This window comes from Hippoglossus stenolepis, chromosome 1 (assembly GCF_022539355.2).
Source record: "Hippoglossus stenolepis isolate QCI-W04-F060 chromosome 1, HSTE1.2, whole genome shotgun sequence".
NCBI classification, from domain to species: Eukaryota; Metazoa; Chordata; class Actinopteri; order Pleuronectiformes; family Pleuronectidae; genus Hippoglossus; species Hippoglossus stenolepis.
Window position 1 is genome coordinate 18,602,350 of NC_061483.1, and position 20,654 is coordinate 18,623,003.

The window sequence follows — 20,654 nt, forward strand, 5'->3', positions numbered from 1 at the left end:
ATATATCTTGATGATCAAAATCAACTCAATATTGATGATATCGTTGATATTATTTTTGTCCATATCGTCCAGAGCCAATAAAACATCTTGGTTTGTGTGGTTTACAAAAAAAAAAAATCCCTTTCGGCGACTGTACGTGTTAGTGACGTCATGACGCAGCTGGCGCGTCATTCCGGATGTAAACACCGTTCGGTTCACATGGAGGGAAACAGAGGCATGGCACCGGGGCTGGAGCGTTTCCTCAGCCCGGGGAAAGGCAACGGTCTGCGGGCGACAGGCGTGGTCAGGCCGGGAGAGCTACTGTTCTCCGCGGAGCCGCTGGCAAGCTGCGTGTCCAACAGACGCTCCAGAGATGTCTGCCACCGCTGCTACACACGGTGAGAGAGGAGGAGCAGGTCCGGGTTAATACCAACACCTCGGATAGAGTGAATGGTTTCATGGTGAATGTGAAGGCTGCAGGTGAGGAGGTGGATAGTGTCTCTGGTCCACATCAGCTCCCTGGAAGAGAAAATAAACCTCACACTCATGTTTTCTATCTCCACTCTCTGTTCTCGGTTAGTTTGTAGATCTATTAAAAACTTCATATACAGTTAAATACATTATTGTGCGTGTGACACGGTCTTAAAACTTCCTAATTGATTACTTCATTAAATGCACAATTCGTCAGCTGGCCGTCAGATGGCAGCATGCTTCTGTCCTGGTGCTAAAGGAGGTCACTTTAAAGGTTCAGTGTGTAGAGTTGAGTGACATCTAGTGGTGAAGTTGCATGTCGCAGCTGAATACCCCTCAACTCACCCTCCCCTTCCAAACATGATGGAGAACCTGTGGTAGCCTTCAGTTGTCATAAAAACTCAAAAGGTGTTTAGTTTGTCCAGTTTGAGCTACTGTAAAAAAAACATGGCAGCCTCCGTAGAGAGGACCCGCTCCTGATGTAAATATAAAGTATTTGAAGATAAAGAAAACAACAATTCTTACAATTTAGATGAAACACTGATGAAAACATCAATAATATTATTTTATATTCTTCTAATTATATATTTCTGCCAATAGATCCCTTACACACTTAACTCCTGAGTTTTGTTTTTGTCTGTAATGTAAATAATCTGGTAAATACTACAAGTTAGGTTGCACAGTCATGGGTGGAGTGATTATTCTGCAAAGTAGAACAAATCATCAATATTCAGTGTGTAAATGATCCCAGCTCCAACCCAGATTCTGGTCATGATGTGGAGACATTTGGGGAAAACAACAGTTGCTATTACAAGATACATTTGTGTAGAAATGTTAAGGGCTAGTTCACAATGTGGTTGTTAGATTTTGGTCACAACATTAATTGTGAAATGATTTGTGATATGGAATGGATCAGCTGATAAAGGCCTGTAGTTGATCTCTGCTATATACCATGATTTTGAAGCCCTAGCTTTAAGAATATATATAATTAATCCTATACAGGTAATGGTATATAGGTGTTGTTATGTCTTTGTCTTATAAGCTTCTTAATTGTTACCTGCTCAAAATGCAGTCGATGCAGTTCAGTTCTTCAGCTGACCACTAGATGACAGCATTGCTCTTCCTGGTTATTAATAATATTTGTTTGGTGTGAAGATAATCTGGTTTTTGAAGCTGTCGAATGTAGAAAATACTGCAATTTGGAATAAATGTTGAACAGACATGGATGCAGTGCTTATTGTGCACATTAACTGAAATGTGTCTTAATGAAACAGTGTCATTAGTATTCACTTTACAAATGATCCTAACCGTGACTCACATCATGATAAGGAGATATCTGGGAAAACGGCTGCTTTAGCTAGATCCCTTTTATGTAGTAATGTGGGGCTGTTGGATTTTCGGCATGTAATTAATTTTCAAATGATCTGGAAATGTATCAGCTGATATTGGCCATAAATTGACTTCCTCCATATTACATGATTCTAATATTGTGATTGCAGGGTTATATTATCTCATATTATTGATCAAAACATTTATTTATGTATATCAGAGTGCCATACATTAAACCTGGGGCCATGTAATATTCCTCCTTATGCAGTATAGCATTCATGGAGAAGAGGGAAAACTAATTAGCCCAACAGTGTATATTGACCCCTGGATCCTATAGCATGTAATTTGACCAAATATTGGGTAATATGATATGTGTGAAGATATACATTGGTCTTTCTAATTTTGCCATTTAATTGATACCATGATACCGCTCCCTCATATCCCTGGTTGGATTTGACCAATTTCATTCTAACAATAATATTTATATATGATTTATCAGTTTTGATATTGTCATGTTGTTAAGGAGTCTTAAAAGTTATTGTATCATATGTATTTTCCTAACAAATTTTTCAATTAAGTTGATTTTTTTTATATAAAATTAAACAATGCAATGATGGATTTTATTCTTATCGCCCACTCCTAGTATATATAGACATTCTGGGTGTGTTGGAAATGGACAGTGGGATGATTTGTCCTGTTTCATCCCATTTGTCTGTGATATTTGTGCAGCTGGATGCTCGATGGCACCGCAGCCTTCTCTTCTGCAGCCAAACTCACTTCATCAGGTTAAACAGATGTATGTGAATTTAATGAGGCTGGTGAGGAGTGAGGCTGCTGCTTTCTGGAACAAGGGCTACAAGGTGAATGAAGGGTAAATGACTATAGGCAATATACAGTATGTATGAGCCTTGGTAGTAAAGTGAAGATGATTAATGAGGTCAGTTAATGTAGATAACCTCTGGGAGAATATAAAGGAGAAGCTAATTTCCAGTTTTTCTACATAAGGGTACATTTTTATTAGAGATTAGAATATGAGCAGTTAAGCAGTAACTGCACACACCCTCTAATAGCTGCTGTTATATTCCAGTGGATTATCCATTAGCTTCTTACTCTGTTGTCTGGTGTGACTTGTGTAGTACTGAAAACATGAGCTCTTGCACTTGTATTGCACTATAATACTGTAAACTACCACTAAGACATGGCAGTGAATTTGCAAGTGTCTAATATTCCAAACGTAGAGAGAGAGTGCAGTCTCAGCTGTTTCTTTATGATTTTAATGTCCACACACAGGTTAAAAGACATGTGTTGGACACACAAACACAATTCGCTCCAAGCTCATTGAGAAATAATGGAATTCAGTTTAGCGGAGGCTCAAACTCTAATTTATTATTGATTTCTCTTGTTCCACCTCTATCTTCCTGTGTGAGAGGGTGAATTTGTCTTTTTGAGATATTGAATAAATGTCAAGTTACAATGTTAAGGCGTGTAGCCAGGAGTCCTAATAGTGTGTGGGTGTGTGTGGGTGGGCGGGTGTGGAATAAGACGGCGGCCATGTTGATTATGTTGAGTATGATCATGTTTTTGAGGTATTGAATAAGTGTCATGGCTACATCTGCTTGGCTTGTGGCCGACACATCAACCTGTGCGTCTGAACTTCTGCTGCACATCGTTTTATTGATTTCATATTGGTGAGAGATGTGTATGTTATGCTGGTGTCGCAAAAACAGTTGTAGGATGTACAGCTGACACACACACATACACATACACAAACACACAAATAAATGCAACTCAAGGCAGAGATTGGTCCTGAAGATACAAGGTGTGTTTTTACTGAAAACACAATTAGGCACACAGTGTGACTGAGCGAGTGGAAACAAGCGTGTGCATATATATTTGTGAGTGTGTATTTATTTGTGTGACCGTATCTCATCGTGTGAACAACAGAGACACACTTCACGTTCAAACGCACATGTGTTTCTGTGTGTTACAGGAAATGAGCAGGTGTGGGGGGGCATCAAAGCTGCAGTTAATTACAGGCCTTGAAGGCTGTACGTACGTAATGAGTGATAAACGCGGAGTATGTACACACACACACACACACACACACACACACACACACACACACACACACACACACACACACACAGATCTCAACAGGATTCAAACCGCCAGAAGTCAACAAACAAACAACTTTAAGTGGTTCTCAGACTCACAGAGAGCGATGAGGGGGTAATGAAAGATAAGAGGAAGAAAAGAGAAAGAAAGAAGAAAGAAAAAAAAGGGACAATATTTATTTAATGTCGACGGAGTAGATTTCCTGAACATTGCAAAGGGAAGCAGCGTTTAAAATGCAGCTACGGTATATTACTTGCTAATTAAGTGGAAAAGTGTTTTCTGGCTAATTGTGTAGTCCCTGAAGTGCGTTTTAAGTTAATCAGTGGTAAATACTTTTTAACTGGAAGTCTCCTGCCTTAGGAGAGCTGTATCATGAATATATCCCCTATATTGATATTAGTTGATGTTAATTCTGTTGTTGTACCTGCCCGTCTTAAAATTGACACAGCATTTTTGTTTCATGTTGTTGTTTTTAAGTTTCCTGTGGCCCCCCCTGGAGGATCTGTGAACACAGCAGCATCAGCTAATGAGGGATTCTATGAAAATATAATGAGCGGCATAGGGTGACCTCCAGGTTTAAGCTTCATTTTGACTGAATTATGGAAAGAAAAAATGCTTGTCCAGCGTCAAATGAGGGTGTGGCGAGGCCTGTATTGCCGCTGCTGTCAGTCTCTATTAGAGTGCATTTGTGGTTATTTTGCATGTTGTGATTGGTGGGTTGCAGGAAGGAAACAACATATAACAGTCACACTGAGCCTCACAAAAAGCATGAGTCCAAGCTTGTTGTTTTCACAATTCACATCAGAATCACTGATTATGTTACATTTTCAGCAGGAAATGTTTGCACATAACAAAATGAGAAACAGAATCTCTTTCTCGGCGACACTTCATGTTTGTGTTGTTCTAAAGCTGTGAGTCGAAGAAGACGAAGTTCCAGAAAAAGATGGAGAGATGACACTGTCTCTGTTGGACAGATAACACATCAAACGCTCACACACTTTGATGAGGTCCTCTCTGACACACCACAGAAAGACTTAGATGTGTGTGTGTGTGTGTGTGTGTGTGTGTGTGTGTGTGTGTGTGTGTGTGTGTGTGTGTGTGTGTGTGTGTGTGTGTGTGTGTGTGTGTGCGTGCGTGCGTGCGTGCGTGCGTGCGTGTGCGTGCGTGCTGCACGTTCGATGAGGGTGGCTTTGGCAACATTATCACTGTCAGATGAAGTCTTTGTATTTGACACCAATCTCTCATTCACTGTCTCTTTGGACTACACACACACACACAAACACACACAAAATAACGACTCAGACAACAAAACATTGCAAACCTTTGTCTTATTTATAGGCAGAAACCTTTCATTGCGTGTAGCGTGTTATGTCTAAGAACATAACAAACACTGACAGGCGGTTGACTTGAGAGTTTTGTTTTAATTTCAGCTGGGTGCATGTGTTAATGTCTGTTATCAGGAGGCTGAACTTGCACAAACATAACAAAATATAGAACAAGTCAACAGTAGATGAAATCATGACAATGTCTTTCGAGCCAGTCACTAAAAATGTCACCTTACATGCAGTGCTGAACGTTTGGAGGGGTGCAGGGATGCAACAAACTTGTTTTATTATTAGTCGGCGTGTGTGACATAAATCAAATTTAAAAGTGAGAAACAGACATGGAGTGCGACCAGACCTGTTTTCTAAACTTTGTTTGGTTTTAGGTCCAAGTTTGTTAAATAGGTTAACTGTGAAATATGCAGAGCTGCATTGGATTGTCAGCACTTGATGGTGTTAAGACAGAATCTCAGAAATCACAAAGAACTGGTGTGCAGCTCTGGTTCAGGTGGTAGAGGGGTTCTCCACTAAGTGTCCTTGGTCAAGATACTAAACCACACATTGCCCCTGACGGCTCTGCTGACAGTATGGATGGTGTGAGCTAGAAAAAAAGAGTATGACTGTGTGTGAGTGAGTGAGACAATGGGTGAATGCGACTTGTACTGTACAGAGCTTTGAGTTGTCAATATTGAAAAATCTCATATAAACACAGTCCATTTACCTCCATATCATTCTACTTTTTCCTCTGGTTTCTCATTCCCTCTATTTATTACATTCACCTTGTGCAGTTTCATTTGTCATGGGCTTGTTGTTCGTGCTTTGTCAGTTTTATCTATGTACACTTTATGTTTTAGTTTCTTAAATACTTAATTTAATTTCAGATGTTTTTTTTCTCCAGTATATCTTAACTACAAAAATGATAAACATTATCCGCAGTCTTTCCCCAGTTACAGTCAAGTTCACCTGCACAGCAGCTTCACCACACGCCAACATGAGTCTCATGTTTAACCTGTACGACTCTATATTTTAATACTTAACATGTCATGTGAAATTTTAGATTTCCTCAGTTTTGGTCATAGTTCAGTTTTTAAACTTTGATGACAGTGCTGTCAGCCAAGGAGTCACTCTCGCTGGGTGGCAGTGGAGGAGGTGGAACCAGCGACTGGTTCAAAAAAAGCTTAGTCAACTTTGTAAATGTTCAGCATTGAAGCTGAGAGAGTCTGGGCAGTGAACTGCAGATAGTCACTTTGTTCTGCTTTGCACTGCCGTCTGTCAAAAGATGTACAATGACTCAGCTGAAACAACAAGTCAATTCATGGGCCTCCCAACTGAACGATTCAAGTTATTAACGTAATTCATGAAGCTGATTCATGAAAGACCAGGATCAGCTACTTTTTAAAATACATTTTCAACATTTTTGGACGGGTCTTTGGTTTAGATCTTCCTTGTCCTCTCTCTCTCGCTCTCGCTCTCTCTCGCTCTCACACACACACACCTACACTGCATCATGTTTAAAAACAGTTATTTTCACAATACTTTCTTAGTGCAATCTTCTTGCACAACAAACAGTTTTTATCTCTTACATATGCACAGCCTGTCCCACCCCGACCTCTTTCTCACCCCTACGCACACACACACACACTGTGGGGATGGTGTGGTATACATGTTATGAGTTCAGATGCAGTTCCTATACACTCAGACAAGAGCAGGAACAGATGAGAGGAGGGAAATAGTTCTAAAGGCAAGTCAGCCCTCCTCCTCTTCCTCTTCCTCCTCCTATTACCTGTTCCCTCCTCTGGATTTATCCTCCTCTGCTACATCTGACATCCCTGTCTTCCTCCCTTTTCTCCTCCTTCTACAGTTTTTTTTCCCATCTTTGTTCTTCTTATCCTTCTCTCCTCATTCTCCCTGCATCTCTTCTGCCATCTCATCATCCCTCATCCTTCATTTACATTTTTCCGTCCCATCTGCCTCTCTCCTATTCTACTCACTCCATTCCTTCATTATTTTGGCTGCATCTGCTTCTGCATCTTCCTCCTCTGTTCTCCATCTCCCTCTTGTTTTGCCTGCCTCCAACAGTTAGATAGCCAGGTGTCTCAAAGCATCTTGCTATTGGGGAAAACACACAAACACACACAGAGCTGTATCATTTGCAAGCAAAGTGACTTGCTGTACAACAGAAACACGCCTCCCTTTGTGTGTCTTCATCAAGGAAAACATCTGGGGGTATCATTTTCTCATTTTTCGCTCTGCTTGTGAGGACCACATCCCTTTAGATATGTCTAATCCTTGAGGGCTGGTTTCACACAGTGCAACATTACAACAACATGAATGAAAGTCGCTGTGTTTTCCAGCGAGTGCAAAACCTCCAGTGTTTGTTTCTCTTGTATCTTTGACAGTGCATCTGTTACTTATTAATGTGAATGTTTCTTTCAAACCTCAAGGCTAAATACCCCAAAACAATAAAATCTATCTGGACTGAGATAAAGTTCTTTCTTGCACAAGAATCAGATTTGACTTGGGATTTTTTTACGTTCAATTAAATATTGATAAGACGGAGGACTTGATTCCAATCCTGACGTTCTTTGAGATCCACTTGGCCTGGGATTTAGTTTTGTCTGCATTTCAATCAGCATATCACAAAACTAGCTCAGCCATGACTCTTTTATCTGAGAAACATAGCAAAGTTCCGATCCATCGTCTCATTCTAGGACACCATGGAAGTTATCCGTGCCATTACACAGCGCTCTCGGACAATTAATTCTCTTTTATATTGCATAATTCAGTCAAATTTAAACTCTGGTTGTTTGAAATGTGTAACTGTCAGGCTTTTAACTGAGATCAAACGACATCCTCTCATATTTCTCTGGGTCTATTCTCTTTACACCGAGTCCTGGTGTGTTTTAGAACAGCATTTAAAATTCTCACTTACAATATGCTGCATAGAGGAGCTACAACATGTCAATATAATGTCAGAATGGCTGAAACTGTGAACTTTTGACCTAATCTGTCTTCTGGTTTTGTGTTTAGTGTTTATCTATATGCCAGATTTGAGCATTTTTTTATGATTCTGATCCAATTAGTTTATTATTATCCAGGTTCGGTCATGGTTTTACTGTGTGGAGTTTAAATATTCCCCCCGTGTCTGGAGGAAGCCAGAGTACCTGGGGAAAACCCACACAGAGTGTAGCCTGCTCTTGCTGGCTTTTCCAAGATTACCAACCCTAACCTAAAGCATAATTGGTATAGATGATGCAGTTGTATGTTTTAATTTTCTACTTCTTCTAATGGCAGCAGAAACCAATTTAAAATTATGACAAAAGAAGTGACCTAACCTTCACCAGAGACACTAATCTCGTCTGAAAATGGATTCAGACATTACCAAAGACACACACAAAATTTGCATGTAACTGTGTCAATGTTTCCTTTGAGCCTTGATTTGTATGCATGTGTGCATGTTTCTGTGCACGCGCCTGTACTCTTATCATCATGCAATAAACCCACAAGGAGACTCGTCCCATATGAGTCCCCTCAGGTGTCAATGAGTCATCTTCTAAACAACCATTATGAACTCAGCAAGGGTTCTAGGATGGTTTGAGATGCAGCACAGCTGGTTTCCTTCCTTCCTTCCCTCCCTCCCTCCCTCCCTCTCACACACACAGGCACAAACACACGCACACACGCACACGCACACACACGCGCACACACACGCACACACACACTTGAGTTGCTGTTGCTGGGCTCTGGACGCCGTCCGTGTATTGAGCGCTTCACTTCTGTGCAGGCTGTACTGTTGTAGCATTGCTTTAGCACTAGATGGCAGTAGTGTCCCTCCAGGAAACGTTCAACACTGGAGCTTATACGTTCTCACATTTGCTTTGAAATACGCTGCAGTATCTGCGCTCTCAGCGAGAAGGTTTGTGCTGGAATTGTCTCTGTACCAAGAGAAAAAGCTGATTTGTAAACAGTTTTGAGAAGGAGCTGTTTTCATGTTGTCTTTACTATCGACAAAGGCTGCAGGCAACAGAAACAATAAGTGTCTCCATCACACCAGATACATGTTTGTATGGAGCCTGCGAGATATGAAGTACAGTGGTATTTTTACAAGAACAACCCAATCTCCAAAAATCCACAGAATCGTGGGCCTGGTGGCATCAAGAATCTTGCAGGTGATCTATATTATATTTGTCAGTAATTTACTTTACATACACATAATCGCACACCATTACCTGTCATGTGGGAAGGGACCATGCTGTGTTGGCCACTCAGCCTGGAAATGAGAAAATTCACTCAGGCACGACCGGACAGCCCAGAAAAGAGGACGCCGCTAATTATTAACATACACAATGGCAAACACACACACACACACACACAAACATAGAACTAACACTAGTGGTTGCAGTGGCTACAACGCAGCAGCCAATACTCACGGGAAATTAATTACCATGCTACACACACACACACATACCAACAGAGACATGCTGAGGTAGGCCTAATTAGGTGTCTGATAGCATAGACTTAACCAAATAGACCACAGATACACACATGTGAGAGTACATATCTATGCTCTTGCATATCAATGAAAACCACAACCTGTCAATCACTTCTACTGTAGAGGAACAGTTTTCAGTCCTTTCTCGAGGTCGTGCTCTCACTAACTTCCTCATGTTCTTTTTCCACACTCATTTCTGTCATAACATCTGTTTCCATTATGAGGCTTTCATCTTTAAAGAAAACACTTTTCTGTGTGTTTAAAAAAAAAATTTGAATAAGAAAAGTCTGAACAAAAAGAAGAGCCTACAGCTCACATACCAATGGAAAAAAGGGATTTTATTGTCACAGCATTTCAGTTCTATTTCATGCTAATGTTTCTATTCAAACTTTCCAACATTATATATATATATATATATTTACAAAAATGTCTATCCAGAGTGTGACGGTGAAAAAAATTATAGTAAAATGTTGTCGCAGACGTTTCCAACAGGCGACTGAAAAATCTCAGAATGACAAAGAGGTGTCATACACATGGAAGACGCCGAAAAAAATTGGAGGGACTAGAAAAGAAAACAGATTTGAGAGCTTTCGTTAATAAGGGCCGACGCTGGTATCGATGTACTATAAACAAAAACAATTGCTTCTCATAGTGGAATTCATACGTTATGTCCTGCCTCCTGCATGCTCTACCCAGTTGCCATCCCTCGTCTAAAAGCTCCAGCTCAAGAAAGAGTGTGATATTGAGAGGCAGAGGAGGAGTTGCTGAAAATATATATATATATATATTTTTTTAAGTCAGCCTTCTGCATGTTCCTAATGAAACCCATTTAATGTTATTCATGGGTTTCCTGCTGTGCCTGGACCTGACACCCAGAGGACTATCATGTCACAAAACAGGCACAGGGAAGAAAGTGAGGGACACAGAGAGGAGGACAAAACAAGGGAGGAAAAGAAAGAACATAAGAGAACACAGCTGAAGTTGAGACAGATGTGCTTCATGAAGGAAATCATTATCCCCATATGAAAATGATTCATTTCTATTATTCTGCTGCACACTAGTGACGACGAAGGAACTTTATATCTTTTGCCATCTTTTCTTATTTAATATGATGCTTCTTGCTCTGTTATTACTGTCCACATCTATATATGGGCTGAGTTAAATCAGTGTGTATCGTACTTGTATGTGACGGAGAATTTTCTTGAACTCGTTGGTTATTGCCCAAAGGCGGCAGCAGAGTTGTCTCTGTGTATTTGAATCATGAAATAATGTACAGAATATGTGTAGGTGTTTGTTTTTCACTGAACCAAATGATCCCTCATGACAAACACTGAGCCGTCAGTTGGTTGAACTGCTGAACTACAGGATGCTGCTATAAAAGAAAAAAACGTGTTTCTATTGTGGCTGTTGTTATGGAAGAATAGTTGGATATTTTAGTTGGCCATCGTTATCAAAATTAATGCGTCACATTTTTCTCTGCTAAAGAAACAGACATAAGACATTTCTACTGTCCTGTTCTCTTATGTCCCCCCCCCCCATCTTTATTCAAGAGTAATAATAATAAACTTTATTTATATAGCACTTTTTAAAAACAGAGATTACAAAGTGCTTTTTACAACAAAGCAGAAAAAGTTCAATCAAATTAGAACACGTAAAAGCAGTAAAATGACAATAAAAATAAGTGAACAAGTAAAATAAAAGGTGAAAAGACGACAATAAAATCACAGTATTACATGAAAGCAAGTCTATAAAAATGGGTTGTAAGAAGTGATTTAAAAGAAGTCACTGACTCTGCGAGCCTTATCTCCTCAGGTAGGCTGTTCCAAAGCCGAGGGGCCGTGATGGCAAAGGCACAGTCACCTTTTGTTTTCAACCTCGACTTTGGAACAGCCAGCAGGGCTCCACCTGAGGATCGAAGGCTGGTTGCAGGCACATAAGGGGTCAGTAATTCTGTGATGTATCTTGGGGCCAGACCTGGCTTCTTTAAAAGGAATCATTAAAATCTTTAAATCAATTCTAAAACGGAAAGGGTGACAGAGTGTGGTCCTTCAGTTTGACAACAGGACTTAATGATTTCATGTTCAGATTTTGTAATGCTTTCACTCAAAACCCTGCGCTCACGCTCATATAGCCCCTGCTTGTGCTTAGATTTGCTATGCTTGTGCTCAAACTGTGTGCTTGCACTCTAATAATTTTGTTGCTTGGACATATTTTCTACTCGTGCTGCTTCTGGGCAACCATGAAACGTCTGCGCTTGGATTTGTTTTCCTTCTGCTCTTGGATTTTTTTGTGTGTGCAACAAGTCTGTCAAAATTCACCAACCAATAGAATGCCAGGTATAGTGTTGACAAATGAAATAGAACCGCCATTGTAGTGGGCACATTAACGTTACCTCTTTCCGCACGGGCAGTTTCTTTAACCGGATCCTTGCACTCCCTCCTCCAGGGCTTTATTTCCACACATAGCTAACACACCCATATCTGAGTGCAAGTGCAGAGTTTGAGCGCAAGCAGAGCAAATGTAAGCACAAGCAGGAGCCATAAGAGTGCGAGCACAGGGTTTTTAATGGAAAGCATTACAAAATCTGAACATGAAATCAATACTGCTCTCAAACCGACGAACTACACTCTTGAATAAAGATCAGGGGCGGGGGGAAACATATTCTCTCACATGAAATGAGCAAAGGAGAAAAATATTTGTTTTCATGAGGAATTATTCAGTTATGTTCAGCCAAGATATGACCTTTTAACTCCAGCTGGAATACCTGCATCATGTGACTGGTGTGTGTGTGTGTGTGTGTGTGTGTGTGTGTGTGTGTGTGTGTGTGTGTGTGTGTGTGTGTGTGTGTGTGTGTGTGTGTGTGTGTGTGTGTGTGTGTGTGTGTGTGTGTGTGTGTGTGTGTGTGTGTACCCTGTAAATACAGAGAGCTTATCAGCCTAGGGGCGGTCACCATAACTACAGTTGCTTTGGTGCAGCTGTGCAGTAATGTGGCTCAGTATGTACAGCGTTAGACTGATATTCTGTTTGTCTCAAATCCTTCCTGTGTCTCTCTTCTCTGTCACTGCTGTTGCATCCATATTTCATTTACATAAACACTGACAGTATTAATCTTTTATCACACTATATGTAATTTAACCAATCAACTTTTGATGCTTTATATCTTGATTTACAAAATTTCCCTAAAAACTCAATTTGAGACATGGTACAAACTACAGTAGAATGGCCATATGTGCAACTGCTGCAGTGTCTGTGGTTTCAGAGATGGCTCTCTGATCAGATAGGTGGATTTTTCTTCATGTACAGATCACAGACGAGTGAAGCCCTTTTTAGATTGATGTAGTTTAGAAATAACAACGACAATCAATCATTTAAAGGTTCTGTGTGTAAGATTCAGTGGTGAAGTTGCATGATGCAGCTGAATACCCCTCACCTCACCCTCCCCTTCCAAACATGAAGGAGAACCTGTGGTAGCCTCAAAGTGTTTAGTTTGTCCAGTTTGGACGACTGTAAAAAACAGTAGAGAGAACCCTATCCCTGTGTAAATATGAACTATTTAAATATAAAGGGCCCATTCAAGAGTAAATAAAACATTTGGTACAATTTAGATGAAACACACTAGGGAAAACATATAGGATTATTTTATATTCAATTTCTGCCAATAGATCCCTTTCACCAAAATGTACACACTAAACCTTTAACTCATCAGTTGCCACTTTTAAGATTTTCATCACTAATCAATAATCACCTCTTTATCTCATAACCAAGCTTTTCACAAAACCTCTTAAGAATTAATTCACAACTTTATTACATCTTTGAATCTTAATATAAAAAGAAATTCCACAGTACTTCAGTGTTCAAGATTCAATAAATGTTTTAACAGATTTTGAACACACTCCAGGTTTTCCCAGTGTGGGAGCTATGAAGATACGGAAAAGCTCTTAAAGCATGTGATTGTGTCCCGAGGGGCAACGTTTCCCAGAGAGTTAAGCTACAAAGAACAAGTAAAGACGTGAAAATGGGGTCGTTGTCAGCATCAGACTTCCTGTCTGGGGTCAAGGAAGATGGATGGATTTCCTGCAACTCCGCGGTTTGTGATATGTCCAAACTTTTAGCGTCTGAATTATGTTCTGAAGCTGCACAGAACCTGACCGTGTTTAGGTCTGGCCTCGTCCTATCTGCTGTTATTGCTTTGTGTCTCACAGGGCAGGCATGTGTTTCTTAAACTGTGGGTGGCTTCCCTGTTTCTGGTCGGTCTCAACATGACAGGAATAGCCGTGTTTTCATCAAGCACCAACCCAGGGCGAGACTATAAATTTACCTTTGGGTTCCAAGGCTGGAAAGGTCATCGCAAATAAGACACAGTTGAGTAACAAGAGGGGGCGTGGGGAAAGGGAGGTAGAGATGAGTCGGATGCAGAGGAAAGCTGTAAATTAAGAAAAGAAGATGGTGAGGAGGAGAGAACCGAAAAAAGAGGAGCGTGCTTTGGAAACTCGTCCATGCTTACAGGGGCCTGGGGCCAAAACCAACAGAGCAGTCTGGTCACACACTGATAGATGGTCATAGGAAACACTTAACTTCTGTCGCTAATGTTGACAGGCAGCAGCCGTGTCTCAGAGCCACACAGTGCATGTTCAGATGTCTGCTTTTGCCTCTGAGGGTCTTATAACATCATCTACAGCCTTCATTAGTGGGTCCAGTTTAATCAAATGTGCCACATTCAGTACGATAAGCCCTGGGCTAATGTCTTTACATCCATGTTCTCCATTCCTCCATGGTCTGTGTCTGCGAGCACATATAGCTCCAATTAACACATTTAATTCGGAATGTTTGATCATTTTCTCTTAATCGCATGATCAACCAAACAGAATTACTGTCTTACTATATGTGAACTCATGCCAAACAAGCCTCAGGCTCCTCTGCTAACCCTGACTAACCCATGCTAACTGTACATGCCTGCTAATTCAGACTAGTCCTCAGATAGATGGTGGGGGTAGAGAGAATAATGTCCACGTGAGTCATGTTGGTTATACTAAGTCAACTTTTCATTTTAATCAATAAAAACAAAACTGGACATGTTATACTTGTCAGAGACAAAAAATTAGGTTTTAGTCCAACGTTCTTTTTCTTTACCAAAAATGAGAATTGTTGTCAAACTTCAGCAAACTGCTTTCAAATTCAGTTTTTAACAATAATGTCCACAAATATAAGCAAATCCAATGCAATCTGACTGTAATTTTTAAAGCCTTTGTGTATATTCTGTTATATAGTATTGGTTTCTTTGTAATAGGTTGTACACTACCATTGACATTCCACTCCCAGTATCCTGGATACGAACACCACGTTCATCTTTATATAGAGTCTATGGTTGCACACTATCGGACAGAAACCTAAGACCAGGGGAGTTCAACTTGAACCTGTAACCTTATCTTCTACATTATATGCTGTGCAGAAATAGACCACATTTGGCTCTCACATATATCCATTAATAATGTGGCTTGAAATGTGTGTGCTCTGTATTTGTTGTTGTCGTGTTCTTTTCCCTTCAGTATACGTTATTTGATCTCCTACAGCCAGAGTGTTAAAGTATGGAGCTACGTGCAGTTTAGTTTGCCAGTATACATGGGAGCGCTGCTGATGAGCAAAATCGTCAGAAAGTGGAAATATGCGCGCAGAAAGAGAAAATGTGCAGCTCAGCCATTCAAAGAAAGACATAGATTATATAATATTTTGAAAAACTGCCCAGTGTAGTAATTTTTATTTTTAACACTACGTTTTACTTTTGTATTTTTCTCATCTTGATAAATTCACAGTTCTTATTTAATGACATTTGTGCTGCTTTCTTGTCATATCGTCTTAGTCATGAAAAAAAGGTTGTTGACGTTAGTATGTTAGTCATAATTTATGTTAAAGAAATTAACTGGCATTCTGGCTTGTCACGTGTTGTTAATCCTTGTGCATCTAAGCACAGACACTTTTAACATGACTTTGCTTAATAAGATGAAATCAAAGTTGTCATCTGGCAGAAGCTTCACACACACAAATCAGAGAAACCACATAAAATCTGTTTATTCTGGTCAACACAGACATGGTCCAACTCCATGTTGTCACAAATGTGAGATTCAAGATTATAGACTGGAAAAGAAAACTGCTGGTTTGGTGCATCCCCGTCTGTCATCCTGTCGTCCGATGTGCAGACCATGAAGTTGCTGGATAACTGGCTTGATTTCAGCTGTAGATCTTTTGTTGCATCTGTCATTTTTCATTGCTGTCTCCCCTTTGTCATTGTAAATTGTGTGGCCCACGACACAACCCTCACACTACCTATATATAATGTATGGATTGTACTGACCTATGCACAAATACGCACTCAAACACACCATGACAGAGTTGCGGTGACTCAGATCTTGTCCTATCTGTGTGTTAGTGTGTGTGATTCACTCTCCGCTGGCTGTAATTGGCTATGAGAAGCATCAGACTGAACTGGAGAGGACAGCAGTGTCACTCTGAGGGAGGCAGCGGCCCTCGGAGGCAGGAAACATACAGTACATACACGCAAGAACAGAAATAAACACAAGTGGACACACACAGCAAACAAACGCAGGGACTCATGCACTACGATTCAAAAATCAGGACAGTGACCATGAGGAGAGTATCACTTATGTACTTCTCTTAGATGAAAATTTTAAAGGGCGATGGGTAGGTAGATAAAGCTAGATAATGGATGCACACAGTCAGTTCTATATAGAGAATAGAAAAGGATGAGGTCAAGTCAATTGACAGGAACTTAAAGGATGCTTGAGCAGACATGTGGATGTGTTTGTTGATGTAGCAGCTATGACCCAGTGTTTTTTTTGTATGTGGAGCAGCTGAACCGTTATTATTCACTTATTAACACTAAAATGCTGCAACAGTGCTGACAGTCTGTCGTCTGTGATGTCAGAAATCTGAAGCGTCAATCCCGTCCCTGGTCACAAAATTAGATTAGAAAGATTGACTATTTTTCTACCTCTGGCGTCTAGAGTCCTTTTTGATAACAGTGACTCAGCATGTGAATCACTTTATTTTCATCAGTGCTGGATTGTGGAAGTAGAATGAACTAATCTTTTATTTTCCCTCTGTCTAGATGCGAGACCTTGCTGAGGTGTTCCCAGTGTAAGACCGCTCGCTACTGCAATATCACTTGCCAGGTAAAGTGTGTGTGTGTGTGTGTGTGTGTGTGTGTGTGTGTGTGTGTGTGTGTGTGTGTGTGTGTGTGTGTGTGTGTGTGTGTGTGTGTGTGTGTGTGTGTGTGTGTGTGTGTGTGTGTGTGTGTGTGTGTGTGTGTGTGTGTGAGACAGTGTGTCAGTTTGTTAAAATGCTCTTCTTCTGCAGAAACAGGCCTGGTCTGACCATAAGAGAGAGTGTAAATGTCTGCGGCGCCTGTTACCCCGAGTTCCCACTGACTCGGTCCGTCTGGCTGCGAGACTCATCTTTGCGTTGGTACGTTTTTTCACTGTTACTCACTCACAATAATGTGCACAAAGAAAGAAGCAACAACCAGTACTGTGATAAAGAGACTTAGTTACTTCTGCTTTTAGGAATTTAGTTCTGTTAATTCCACTGAAGGATTAAAAGCATCACCCTTGCACTTATGAAACACTCTTGGAAGCTGATGTTCTTTGCTTGAGAAGTTAATTTCACTCCATCTAACAGCTTCCAACACAATGTTTAACAATCTATCACTAGAATTACAGCACTGCAGTTGTATGCCTTTGCCAAACAGTCAAAATATTTTATTTTATTTTTCGAGACTCATATGAGGTCACCAAGACATTTGATCACTGAAATCGAATCAGTTAATCTTTGAAAATATTTCAGAGATCTTTCAAAATGCAAAGAAGTTCCCCAAAGGCACATTTGAGGTGTCATGGTTAAGAGGCAATTGTGATCTTTGACCTTTGAATCTAATCAGTTGATCTGTGAGTCTAAGTGAAAGTTTGTTTGTTACAGTGCCCTTGACTGTTGGCTACCAATTCTAATCAGTTCATGCTTGAGTGTAACTGTATGTTATTTTCAAATTTGAAGAAATTCAAGTCAACTCAAGGCGATCTTGAGGTCTTAGATGATGGACGACCCGAAAAATATCTGTAAAACTATGATGCTAAAACTAACATACTAATGCACCAATCGTTTTTTTTTCTTCCCTAAAGTTGAGTCCATCTAAGGGCAGTAGTGAGGAGCTGTACACTTTAGAGGAGCATGAATCACGTAAGTCCCTCCTCCACATGTGTGTGTGTGTGTGACTCTATCTCTGCACATTGACGTTGAGAGGGACAGCAAGGTTAATTTCTTTTATAATCTTTTCACAGACCTCAGTTCCATGTCTGAGCAGAAGAAACAGGGTCTGTCTCAGCTGGCTTCTATGTTAGAATTGTACCTACAACAAGAAGCAGCTGACCTGGCACAGGAAATAACATCAGCACTGCCACCATCCTGCAGAGAACCCCTCAGCCTCATTGCAAAGGTGGGCACATGCAAACACAATGCAAATAGACATGTTAACATCTTGATGTGCTCATGAATACATTTTGACAAGTACACACTGCAACTCGCCATGCACAAAGACATTAGAAACTGTTATTGCCTCTAGTATCCCCTGGTGCGTTTGGATTGACCCCAACATATGTTGAAGATCTTTCGAGCATCTGTGATAAGATCCCTGTGTGAGTGTGTGTGTGTGTGTGAATGTGTGTTAGTGAGTGTGTGTTCCCAGAACAACCTCAGGTCTTATTCTCTTAAAACACACCAGCTGCCTTCACCGGGATTTTAACTGCAGATTGTTATGTGTGCAAGAATGTGTGATCTGATGCCTGACTTCTAGACTTCGTGGCGCCATGAAGCTTTAATTCAACATGTTTGTGAGTATTGTGTTTGTCCAATGACAATGATTGTGTATGTGTGAGTACTGAAAGCACCTATGTAAATGATCTAAAGGAGGTTGTATTAAAATAAATGTAAAAAGCAGTAATACTCAACCGTAAGCTACATGACTTGGGTGTTTTACACTTAAAGCAAAAAACCCTTTTTATTTTATTGAATGTTTTTTTCAATATTTCAAACTAATAATTTTCATTTAACTTAAAATGGTTTTAATATAGCTGCTTTCAGGCATGCTCTAAACTCGGGAGATCCTGCAGACATTCTCACGAGGGGCTGTATGTGTGAACGCAAATGTCCGAGTGAGAGCCTCCGGACTTTCTGCTGACTTTCTCTGGCCAGCCCCCTAGTATAGCGTCTGCAGAGAACACAGCAGGTGATCCTCTGCAGGATTCACTAAGAGCAAATGGGGGGTTTGATGACGCTTCTAACACACATCAGACACAAAAATGAAAAAAAAAAAGAAAACATCACTTATGTGCTGTGAACAAAAACATGTGATTTATGCAATGCTATGAATACGTTACATCCTGCCTCTGCCTGCTGCTCCACCACTCACCTGAACGCTCCGCAGATCTCTGTATTGTTGTTCACTTGCTGCACGGTGAACCTCCTGCTACACTCCGGACCGAATTCTGCGGACATTCTCCGGAGGTCGTGTCTGAAAACAGCTCATCACATGATGTTTTTACTCTCGTAGATGACAGGGTTGAAGGATTGTAATGTCTGTCACTTGGTCAGTTTACTATTTTGATCCAGACTAAATACTACCTAATGACTTTACTTAGCGCCACCATGAGGTTGACTGACTGAAGTGGCTGGACTACTTGAAGGGTTCCTGTGAAGTTTCACTCAGACATTTCGGTTCCCCACAAAAATGTATGAGAAATACACAAACCACTACCATTTTAATATTTATTTCACCACACCTGCTATTGGTAAAACACAAACTTTAGATCACACAAACTGGTGTATAATGAGTTTACAGTCTCATTGTTTGTGCGTGTGTGTGTGTTTGGATGTGAAGCTGAAAAACTGCTGATTAAATGCAGTTCAAGATTCCGATGGGAATTCTGCTCCAGTTTGAGGGAGATGAAGAGCGAACAGCGTTGAGTGGATTAAAGAGAAGAAAGGGACGAAGAGTGTGTGAGAAAAAAACAAGCAGGGGGGAGAGAGACGAGGGAGGGGGAAGAGAGGAGGAAGTCATACAGATAGAGGGAGAGAAAGAGAGGGAGGGAGAGAAAGGGAGAGATGAAATGAGAAAAGGAAATGTACAAAGTGTGTCACAGTTACTTTGTCAGTTAATATAAATTGTCACTGGGTGATACCTTTCAAAAACGAGAGCCAGGGGAATGAGATTTTAATCATTTAGCAGTGAGCATGACAGATGTCTGCATTGTTTTGACTGTAACTGTACTGTCTATGTACAGTCTGTAGGAGACAGACTGGAGAAGAGATACAAAAGGTAAATTTGGTGTGTGTTTGTGTGGAGCCTTCAACACTTTGTGATCGGATTATGGTCAGTGGGGCGATCTCTCCTACTCACACACACACACACACACACACACACACACACACACACACACACACACACACACTGATGTGTTATCTCATTGAGACTTAGAACCTTATTATCCTCTACACCACTTCATATTATCCTGTTAAAGCTCGGGTGGGTAATCCTGGAAAAGCTAGCAAGAGCAGGCTACACTTTGACGAGAGGCCCAACCCATAGGACCTTTTGTCAAAGCGACACCCCCAAAACATAGAAACGCTCCCTGTCTATCAACTGCTAGAGGCCGACTTTTTTTCTGTGACTTGCTCGCTAACTTCTGGCTGTCCTCACTGCTTCAGTGGTGTATGTTTCCCCGGCTGTAGACAATGTGCGGTGCGACCACAGGCAGGATGTGTGCAGGCAGGTAGGTCAGTAAGGGACAGACACCTACGCCAGCCAATCATTTCATTGGAAAGAAACTGTTAGTGGAGTTTATTTCAGTCCTGCGAGGGCCACAGACAGATGACTTCATTTA

At 40.7% G+C, this 20,654-nt stretch overlaps 1 protein-coding gene across 1 annotated transcript in view; it reads left to right on the forward strand.

The window, feature by feature from the left end:
- Positions 1–61: 61 nt before the first annotated feature.
- Positions 62–20,654, forward strand: part of smyd3 (SET and MYND domain containing 3) — a 74,658-nt gene continuing 54,065 nt past the window's right edge. Inside the window, exons 1-5 of the mRNA XM_035162390.2 lie at positions 62–377; positions 16,832–16,895; positions 17,080–17,187; positions 17,898–17,955; positions 18,057–18,211. Coding sequence (XP_035018281.1) covers positions 151–377; positions 16,832–16,895; positions 17,080–17,187; positions 17,898–17,955; positions 18,057–18,211 — 612 coding nt within the window. The 5' untranslated portion in view covers positions 62–150. The remainder of the gene's footprint in view (positions 378–16,831; positions 16,896–17,079; positions 17,188–17,897; positions 17,956–18,056; positions 18,212–20,654) is intronic.